This window comes from Gavialis gangeticus, unplaced genomic scaffold (genome assembly GCF_001723915.1).
Source record: "Gavialis gangeticus isolate Ggan-Ray unplaced genomic scaffold, GavGan_comp1, whole genome shotgun sequence".
NCBI classification, from domain to species: domain Eukaryota; kingdom Metazoa; phylum Chordata; order Crocodylia; family Gavialidae; genus Gavialis; species Gavialis gangeticus.
Window position 1 is genome coordinate 148,140,450 of NW_017729025.1, and position 11,052 is coordinate 148,151,501.

The 11,052-nt window shown below is 42.7% G+C and overlaps 1 protein-coding gene across 2 annotated transcripts in view; it reads right to left on the reverse strand.

The window, feature by feature from the left end:
- LSP1 (lymphocyte-specific protein 1) overlaps positions 1 to 11,052 on the reverse strand; it is a 111,531-nt gene that overhangs the window by 13,994 nt on the left and 86,485 nt on the right. For both annotated transcript variants that reach the window (XM_019519738.1, XM_019519739.1), the window contains exons 6-10: positions 7,713 to 7,756; positions 7,338 to 7,419; positions 6,728 to 6,865; positions 5,723 to 5,803; positions 4,646 to 4,757 (exon numbers count right to left, since the gene is read on the reverse strand). In XM_019519738.1, coding sequence (XP_019375283.1) covers positions 4,671 to 4,757; positions 5,723 to 5,803; positions 6,728 to 6,865; positions 7,338 to 7,419; positions 7,713 to 7,756 — 432 coding nt within the window. In that variant the 3' untranslated portion in view covers positions 4,646 to 4,670. The remainder of the gene's footprint in view (positions 1 to 4,645; positions 4,758 to 5,722; positions 5,804 to 6,727; positions 6,866 to 7,337; positions 7,420 to 7,712; positions 7,757 to 11,052) is intronic.

Consider the following 11,052-nt stretch of genomic DNA (forward strand, 5'->3'; position numbering starts at 1 on the left):
AGCAATGTAGGAAACAATGACAAATCCAGGACTGATGCTCCTTTGACAACTCCTATTTCTTCTACTGCTTTTTGTCCATAGCCATTTGGATTTTACATGTGTTATTTTCCTTTTGTGAATTTTAAGCATCATTAACAAACATTTTTTCTGGCTATTTTGGGGTGGGTTTGTTTTGTGGGCTGTTTTGCTTTTAAATGTTTACATCTCCATAGCCACAAGGCTTAGAGAGTGAGCTCAAACAGAAAGCATTCAAGAATTTCAGCTTCCCCAGAGAAGGTGGTTGCCATAAGGAAGAATATTTCTGCATAGCTAACATAGGATTGGCATGCTTAGCACCAAAAGGACATTTGATAGGCGTGTTTACTTTCTGTTCCTTGCAGAGGATTGAGCTAGTGAGAGTTTTTCCGTTTAAAAGAGAGAGGTAGAATTTCAAAAGCAGTATTTCTGCTTTTGTGGAAACTTTTTGGATAGAAACATTTAAACTGAAAAATTCATCTTTAAAATTAAAATTTTCAGGGGGGTTCGGTATGCAATTCTCTTCTTTAATCCTTTTCCTACCACCCCATCTTATCCCAGAGCAAAATAAAACAAAAAGGAAGAAAGAGGAGAAAACCCTAAAGTTTATGTATGAGTTTTTCAAAAAAAAAAAAAAAAAAATCTGGAGGTAGCAAATTTTTCTGAAAACTATATTGTTGGTTTCTTTTTAACAGGTCTGCTCTGCTAAACAGATTGGCAGCAAGTTAAAGTCCCAGTCACATGGAAGGACAGGCTATTACAGATAAAACTTTCCTGATCTAGGCTGAGAATGGAGGCATTTGCCTTTGGTGAACAACTTTGTGCATTTAGCCTGATGTTTTTAGAAGGTGCACAAGGGAGTTTTGAGAACCAAATTCCACAGCACTTCAATGGGATTCAGATAGCATCCAACTCCCTTGGGTCCTCTAAACCAAAATAAGATTGCGTTTTCAGTAGTTTGAAAATAGAATAGCAACTGGAAAAACTCCCAAGTCAGCCTCTTAGTTGCACATAATTCAGAAATGTCTGCACAACTGTGCCTGAAGCCTGGCTTGTGCATCAATAGGAAACTAATGGTTTCATTTAGGGTAGCATTTTTTGGTGACCAATACATAGTCCTATCAGTATGACTGTTAGCAGGGACACAGATAAACTGCCCTTAATGCGGGCTAGTATAAAAGCACCTTGTTCTGAAGTAACTTATTCCCTTTTCTCTTCGGGAAAGAACCTTAGCCACATAAAACGCCTTTAAACCAGTATTATTGCATCTATATTAGGAGTTGTACTACTTTATTCTAGAATAATTCAAATCTGTCCAGTTTAGACCAGACTTAAAATCTCTAGATGATACTTGAGAAATTAATGAATGAACTGTTTAATTAATTATTTTAATTCATCTTCAGCACAAAGAAGTTGCCCTCTCTAGGAAATTAAATTTTCTTCCATCTTGCATGATATTGAGCATGATTTTGCAGTCAGTATACGCAGGGGTGACTGATTATCAAGAGAGAAACTCACTAGCAGAGTCCTAGGTATTTCTGGACAGGTGCATCCATTTCAAAGTGACAAAATAAGTAATTTATTCCAGGAGCGAGCAAGCTATGTGCCCATGGGCCAGATCAGCCCAGACAGATTTTATCCAGCCTGCCAAGCACATTTGTACAAGAATGCGCCATCTAAAGGCCATCTTCCTCAGCTGCCTCCTCCAGTCTGCCACCTCCGTCAGCTGCTGCTGCCACCGCCTCAGACCTAAGGGAGGGACTAGCTGCTACTGAGAAGTTGACGACCCCCAATTTATACCACTTAAACATGCACATATGTATATTATATAGCATGCCAATTTGGAGTACAAGGCTGAAGACGGACAAGACAGAATTTCACATAGGAAGGCTTCCAAAACCCATCCCCATTTTCAATTTAGCCTGCTTCAGCATAGCTACTTTGTGAGGTCATCAGTTATTTGCAGTGTCCTATAGCAGTGGTCAAGAGTTCAGCGGCAGCCCCTTTGTCTGCTAGCATACAGTACCCTCTCCTCCCATTGCCAAAACAAGATTGCTTTAAAAAAAAAAAAAATCCCACTAGAGCTACCTACACAGATAATCACAGGAATATACATTTACAGCATAGTAAGACTAACCCTACTGTAGCATTGGTTTTGCACATGCAGGGGTCCTCAATTACCTTTCATGGATTCTGGATTATTGCTGTCAAGCAAAACTACTGATTATTACAGTGGGGAGGACAAGCCAGTTTGGCAAAAGAACGTCATTTCAGGAATTGCCGAGTTTCAAATGACTTTGTCCATAGCAACAGCTATGCAGTGAACAAGCAGCTCGTATACAAGAGGAGGGAATAGGTGCTTGCTGTGCTCTACATTTAGCGTGGTTTGAGAGTTTGTTCACTTGCTTTGCCTCCCACCTCACTGCATTTACAACCTGCTGCATAAGCAGGAGCCTAGCTTACTAGGAGCTCAATTTCCTTAACGGGAAGGAGACTAAGGCAGGTCACAACGAATTGCTTAGCCTTACAATAAAAGGAGAGGGAGCAAGTCAAAGCCAGAAGCAGATACACTGGGTAAGGCCAGGTTTGTTTTTGGCGCAAGGGGAGAAGTGAGATAACAGACATACGCAGCAGAAGAAATTTAGATGGCATTATGGTAGGATACTTCACAGTACATCAGTGCATTGAGATTTTTCTGAGCAGGGTTGGCTGATGTGTGAAAGGGAGAAGATAATGACAGTATTTATCCGATTACTTCACTGTATTTTGGGCCATTGATTTAAACTGTACATGAAGCAGTAACAACCAGTCAGCAAAACTCTAAGCCAACACTTAGAGATAACCACTTGCTCCATTAGCCTGCAAAAGAGAAGTAAGCAAGTCAGAAGGGGCAAAGTATGGGGAAACATTCAATACCCAGCATTTAAACACTTTATAGAAAACCCTTAGGTGCTTAACAAGTGACATGATAGGGTTCTGGATGCTTCCTTGGACCGCAAGGTAGAAATGTGAACAAAACTGGAATGACGGGGAATGAAGAAGAAAAATAGTTGGATGGATCTTAAGGTACAACAGTCAGCCAAAGCAAGTGGAAGCGGAGGTAAAGCCGACTACCTATTTAAACCCTTTTGCTGTTTGTAGCCAGAAGAAAATGCCTCAGTGCTCAGATTCAATGGGACAATAGCACCACACCATGGCCATTCAGAGTACTGGCTCCCATCTGAAGGAATGCCTAGCTGTCACCTACCCTTCCTTCAAGGAGGAAGTTGGTTAGCTTCCTACCACTGGAATCACTCCTCTCCCAAATCTGGCTCAAAAAGGCTTGTTTTTCTATGGCTGGAGAGGAAGGCACCCTTTTACCAACAGTATAACCTCAGATAGGGTGAGTATACCCTAGTATGGTTTACTGTATGGTAGAGCCAAACTTAGCAAGGCCAGGCTTGGTATACAGAAGTAAAATCTAGCAAAGGGGACTACATAAGAGGACACAAGGGGTATGTTGAAAGCAAACATGTTGAGGCAAGTTTTAGAAATGATGATGGTTATAAGGCTGAGGGGATCAAGTTGCCAGAAGGACTCCATATCCTATGTTTGCATTGCCAGATGACAACACACATGGCAAGTCCTCAAGGATGGCCTTCTGAGCTTTCTTCCTCCTCATGTCCTGGAAAGAAAGATACCGCATGCTTGAGAACTTGTTTAAAGAGAGAGCCAGGGAATGTAATCCCAAATGAACTAGGGAAGAAGAGAAGCAGTGTTTTCTGAAGACAGAGCTACATAAAGCTTAGAGAAAAAATAAATGCTATTATGGAAAAAAGTCACATGCTGTTTTTATCTGCACACACTGTCTGGCACTCGGACTACTCTGCCCCTATCACACCACTCTATGCCAGCACCTTCTTGTCACTAAAGCCCTTTACTATAATCCACTTAAGATAACACAGGGATATCTTATTAACCTAAGCAACAAGCTCTTGAAAGAGAGGGATGCTCCGAGACTAACTGTACTGATGACAAAAGGCAGCTCTATCCTTTCTTTCAGTGTGAATGGAGAGTCTTTCACTGCCTGGTTTATCAAGAGCCAATGCACATTTTCAAGAGTTATTTTTCCTCCCTATGGGTCTGATCCAAAGGCCACAGCAGTCAGTGTAGTCTTTTCACTGCCCACATAGAAAAAAAAAAGTCACTGAATTAAGGTTTATAAGGATATGGGTAAGAGGACTGCCAGTTCCCATGTGCTTGTCCAGCAAATCCCAGCTCTGTCCTTACATTGCAAAGAGTGAGAATTCTAGGCCCAAGAGACCGGACTGGAGAACACCTTATCTGACCGAGCCAGATTCCTCCTTGGGTTAACGAAAAGAACATTGCCTTATGAATACTTTGGTCAGCAAGGCAAGTTCTCAGATATCCTACTCCCTGCAGCCTCTAGAAAGAACTACCCACATTCCACCATCTCCTGTCCAAGACAAAGAGATATTCACTGAAGAGTAGGAACCCAGCTTCTACTACAGGGTACCTTCCTACCCACTGGGCCCCCTTCTTCACCTGTGTAGAATTATCCTAGCTACCCATAATGTATGGAACTACACGACCGAGTTTCTCCTACATCAAGAGGCAATGTCCCACCTACCTGGTTAATTAGTACTCTGGACACACTATTGTTCCGTTGCATCATCTATCAACACCTTCTTGTACTGGCCATGTCCAGTTGATACGAATTTGTACTTCTTGCCAGGAGTGCTCTGAAAAGGAGAAAAAGAGTTAACATCTTTTCTCAAATGCACATCTCCCTGGCTGCATCTCCTCTGCCAGGGTTAAGAGATGATTAAGATATCTAAATACATGTTAGGGATTGAGAGCCAAGTTAACCAACACCCGAGGAGTCAGTGAGAATCTGGCTTGCATCACTACATTTGTTTAGATTCCTACATTTCTCGGTTTGCATTTGCCTCTTCACCTTCACCACCACCCACATTTGTCCTTAGACAAAGAGGAGGTTAAATCACTTTGGGACCATCAGCTAAGATGGACCTCTTTAAGACTCATACCCATCCAGATTACAAAGTAGCTTAGGGTATGGTCTGGGAGGCTTGCCTAACAAGAACAAAGGCAGTATTCCAGCTGAAAGTCCTATAGAACCAAGGTAATCATCTGGAACCCGGGGGGAGGGGGAGAAGGTAAATACACATTTTTGCTATGTACATGCACCACTAGAGGCCACTACTCTTCTCAGAACAAGGCAAACAGCCCAGCAATAGCAGTTTACAGGAAACCAAACCCAGGTCTTTAACTATTCTCCCCTAGAGAGAGACTGTTTAAACTTTAAAGGCTATTAAAAAAAAAAAAAGAGCCAGAACCATGAGTCGGATCCAGATGCAAACACACCAGAACAGTATTTGAAATCTTGGCTTAGGCTAATCATTACATTAGTAAGGACACTTATTAGAATAGAGAGAAGTTTAGAAAAAAATAGCTCCCAATGTGCCTTCCTACTGCCCTGTCCCCCTTCATATAGTCCTGAAAGACTCAGCAGGTTACTGTTATGAAGGAAACCCTTTGACCTAGGCCTGTGGTTGCCTTGGGGCATAAACTGATGTTGCCTGCCAACATATGGACCTCCTCCTTTTTCCATGTTCCCTCTCACCCAAGGAAGAAGTCTCTGTTCTATACTAGAAAGCACAGATGCCAAGAAAAACAAGTATCTTACCTTGGCATTGCCTTCAAGCTTTGGGCCACCTTTCTGTTCCCAAAGGCTTCGTTTACTCACAATGTCTCCAGCCACAATGTCCTGAAAACCAAAGATGCTTTTCCTTAACCATCAATATTGATGAACACCACATTTTACTCCTGTCACCTGCCTAGTTTAAATCAAGGGCATGGACAGAAGGATCAGACAGTCCTGCTGGGCAGGGAAGTGGCCAAATGCCATAGCCCACAATGAGATCCCTCCCTTTTTTCAGCTATCCTGAACATATGTTTAACTTTAACATTATACTGAGTTTAAGGCCCAAGCATAAATTTTGTAAGAGATGGGAATGGTGTTATTAAGATGACTGCCAACATTCAAAGAATTTCACACAATAGCAATATTTTTTTTTTTCTCCCATTTCCATACATTTGCAACCCTGGTTTTGCAAAACTATGCTAGCTTAGAGCCAGACGATGCAACCAACTAGAAATGGTGTGAAAGAGTAGCCTCCTCATTTTCCAAGGTCACACTATCTCCCTCCTTGAGATTAGGAGCTGTTAGCACTCCAACTCATGTTAGTTCCTGATTATACAGCTACAGGAAGCCACCACTTCTAATAGTGCAGGTTTATTCCTGTTTCAATTAGGGAGAAGATTACTTTCTGTCTCTGGAGTTTGCCCAGTTGTAGCTTAATCCTAGGTACAGAGAAGGCTTAAAAAAGGTGCTGAAAGTAGAAAGTGAACACTGAAAGTTTGAGAGTCATCCCAACAATAAAAGGAGAGAAGGAACCATATTCTGTTGATGTTGTCACTTAAGATGTACTACTTCTGATGTCATAGTTCAAGTTAAGACTCCGAAGTACTACCAGGTAAGACAGGCAATGAATTTATTTCAATCAGCCCAACCAGTCATATAACAGGATAAGGTATCTTTCTAAAGCTTGTGACACTAAATGCAGGGGGAAGTCCTAAGGTAAGAGAAAGAACTCTTTTCTTCACGGTGCAGAAGGTCCAGCAGTTTTACCTTACAGGCTGGTGTCTTAGGAGACGCTTGAGCTGTGACCTCTCCAGTCTCCCAAAGGCTTTTCGTGCTGGCAACAACCATACCAGCAGGAAGGTCAATGGATGGTTGTCGGACAGGTTTCGGAGCCTTAGCAGATGTCTGGGAAACAAGCAAAAACAAGCATTAGACACAGATTTTTCTGTGAATAAAGGTTCTTATGGTAAGTCAGATTGCTATTATTCCCCACTCAATACATTAACGCACAGAATCAAGTGTGCCCAGTGAAAACAGAGTAGCTAGAAAAAGGTTATCCGGGCCCACTGTAGGGACATGGAGGCATAAGCGAAGACACTGCACCACTGCAGGCTGTTAAGAGCCATTTAAGCAGGTCCCTTCTCTGTTCAAACCTGCACAAGATCTCTTCTCCTAGTGAAATGAGGAGCACTGGCAGGCATATGGCAAATTCAGTAGGAACCATCTCTTCTAGTACTATTGTAGGTAGTGGTTAAAGCAGCGTCTACACTGGATAAAGTGAAAGTGCTATCGTGAGAGGATGGAGCATCCCACGGAAGTACAGGCTACATGAAGCTGGGACTAGAGAAGGCTTCAGTTATGTGGTGTGAAGAATCACCTCAATGGCATGAGTGTACTGCTCCAGTCTGTCATCAATCTTTGAAACAGGAAGGGGTGGCTGAGTCTTCTTTATGCTGTTGCTAGAAAGAGAACAGAAGAGAAGGGGGAATAAAACAATACTCTGATAAGTTTACCAGAGTGAAGCCTCCCCAAGCCTCTTATGGAAAGAGCCACTAGGCTCCTCTGGGTCAAGATTTTAGTTCAGAAAGATGACCAAGCATCCTGTTACCTAGTGGAAAGTATTCCCTTTCATCAAGGCAGCAGAGACCTCAAGCACATACAGTTCAGATGTTGCCTTTGGTTCTTGTGAGCATCTGTGGGATGACTATGTCCACAGTCAAAGCCCAGCAGAAAATTGCCAGAGGAGAGTTACCTTTTCTGTATGGAGCGGTTCAGGGATTCTGTGCGGTCTGTGATCTAACAAGGAAAAATCAGAAGAGTAGTCAGTTTTCCATGCTGTACTGAGACCCTCTCTGACCCTCCCTTGACAGGTCAGAACAAGTATTCTCCACCTCCAGCCAAGGTGCCTTAGACAGGTTCAGAAATGCCCTTCACCTTCCTGTCCAAAGCACAGAACACCCAAATGCTCAGCTAGCTCCCCACTTTGCAGTTAAGAGGAAGCCACTCCATCAGCAGCAACACAGACAGATAAGCAAAGGTGCTGCAGTTTATGGGGACCAGCCAAACTTCAGCCTTCTAGCCTAGCAATTCTCCATCTTGAGAAAAGTAATAAATAAATAAAGCACCCAAAGGAGAGAGTGCAAGGCATAACCCTTGCTTCCAGTCCATACCTAGTTACAAACATACTCTGGAAGTTGCACCTCATTCTTTGATGTTCACCTACCCTTTTGTGTCTATCTGAGTTAGCGGCTTTTATGGCAAGAGACAAAAGCTAATAGGCATCTTGGCTGCCAACTTAAGCAGCAACATGATCATCCATTCTCTTTTCCGGTCCCACCATATTCTACTATGCTAGAGGCTCCAGGGCTGGGCTGCACGGGTGTGCCTTCTACAGGACCCACAGGTGTCTGGAGAGGAGATGGATGGGAGTGTCAGGTATAGAAAAGCAAAGACAGAAGTAAAATATGAAACCCAAACAAGGGGAGAACTGAATGAGCAAATTGCTTATGATGATGAAGAATGAAGACTAGTTTTAGCACATAGAAAAGCAGGAATGCAAGCTGCAGCAGTTTGAATACACACACACAGTGTATTTAATGAGTTCTGCAAAACCAGGAATGCAATAGCAACTTGACCAACAGAGGTTCAGCCAGTACACACCTACATATGCTTCAGGGAGCTACCACGGAGGGAGACCAGAACTAAATGCCGCAAAGCAGAAGAATTTTTAAATGCCTTCAGAGGTCAATGCTAATTTTAAACCAAGCACTGAAGGATCTGACAAGACAGACAGTCACCAGGAGAACTGACTTAATAACTGGGTAGAAATATATGAGAGGTTAGAAGGGGGTGTTTGTACCCATGCTCAGCTAAGATTTATTAGGATGACTTCTCTGCCTTTACAGAATGCTTGTGTGGCGCATTCCTTGTAAAATGCAACTCTTACTGAGCAGTTCATACTGGGCCCACTTTCTGCTCTGGAAGCTTCTTCTCTTATGAGCTCAGCCTGTGAAAACAACAACTGAGAAGCTGAAGAGTGGTATCAGAACTGCATATACCATGCTATGGGGGCCTGCAATGTTCTTGTATAGCTAATCACAACTAAGTAACTCGAGCACAGGTAGCAAATGGTACTGTATACTACACTTACCCATTTCGAATGGTAAGAGATGTACAAGGCTAGGAGGGACAGGGCAGTGTCAGGCCCTCAGATTCCAATTCCCAGCTCAAGCAGCAGCTAAAATGGTACTTAAGGCAAATCATCACCACTTCTGTGACATACTACCAGTTCTCACCTGATTCCATGAAAGTGATTTTGTTATTTTTGGAAGACAGGTGATATCTGGGGACAAACGGCTCTTTTTGCCCTCCCCACCCCACCAACAGGTAATGCATCAAAGCCCTGGTCCATATTTAAAGGGAGCTACTACAAGAATGAACTACAGACATTGCATTTCAGCGTGGCACCGTCAGCTTTCATTAGACTCTGCACTGCTCACTTACCTATTCCTCAACACCAAGCCTCCCCCCAGACTCAGGCCTTCACACTACACAAGTTCTGCAATTCGTCGGTCATTTAAAAGGGCTTTATACATTTTTAAGACCAGAAACGGACCATGAGCATCTTGGCCTGACCTCCTGGAACATGGCCACAACAAAAGTCTGAGGCAAGACAGCTTTACCTGGTCTGGCTTTCCTTCTTTGGCTGTCAACTTCATGCTTTCAGCTATTCTTCCACCCCTTTTGCTTTGGTTCTTCTCCCTCCTCTCTCTCATCACAGTCCAGACTTTCCTGGCTATCAAATCCTTTCCAGTCCCAGAATGCTATAACTCCATCCACCTGAGGCCTCTGCATCTATCCATAAGAAATCTCTACCACCTCTTCACTGTCCCACTCCAAAAATGAACACTGTGGTTTATTTAAATATCCGCAGGGATATTTATCCAAGGAGTCACTATCCCAGCTGGATAGCTCCATAGAAGTATCCCAGCTCTCTCCGAGGAAGATTTCTTTGTTTTTAGACAAAGATTCAGCCTCCTATTGATAACCTTCCATCACTGCCATAAAGACCTCTTTAGAAAGACTATATATCCAGCCACTCCTTTATTGAAATATTCACAGCAGCAGCTCCCTGTGAAAGCTCAAGAAGGTGCAAGTGTTTCTGCAACAAGGTGGAGTGGCTTCCAGAAACACTTGGTGCAGGCCCTACTCTGCTTCCAATTACAAGGGCTCTGCTTATGCTACCCATTTCCTTCTCCCAGCACAGTGAGGATATTTCTCTTTGATCATCACAACCTCACAGCTTATCATGAGCAGCATACACTGCAGCCACAATCCAAATAACCAAGCCCCTCCACAGCAATAAAGCTATTTTTAATCTTTTCTATATAAAGAACAGAAGCTTTCTCTGCATCCCATTTTGGGCACCATGTCTGACAGTTAAAGATTATGAAACTAACCCCTTCCAGGAAGTTTGATAAACAGAATAAATAGGAAGTAATCATGAAATGCTAAGCAAGAATGACTCATGTACAGAGCATAATATCAGTAGGTGATTAATGGACCACCCCAATTTCTCAGCATCACCCAAAGGTGAAGTCATAGAAATGAAAGGCTGGAAGGGACCTCAAAAGATCAGAGAGTCCAACCCCCTGCTCTGGGCAGGAATTCTACTGAGAACAAGTGATCCCAGCAAGGCATCTGTCCAGCCTCATCTTGAAATAGGATGGCACTCTAAACACTTGTTATCCCCTATCCTGCACTATGGTCAACAAGGTCAATGCTTGCAAAGAATGAAAAATCCCACCACAACTGCCTCATACCCCAACCTTATATCTGCACTAGAGGTCACACAATAGCAAGGTGGCATAATACAAAAGATGACTTAATGGTCTGTGTGTACATATAGTAGGGAAAAACTGAAGAGCAAATTGAAAATAAGAAAGCAGGTTTCCATCAGATAAGTCAATGTTAATCAAAATACAAAGGTTTCGCAGGAACGTGTTGATTTTTTTTTTTTTAAACTACACAAGCTTTGATAGGAAAAGTCAACATGTTCCATAGCAACGTGAAAAAAAAAAAAAAAAAAAAAA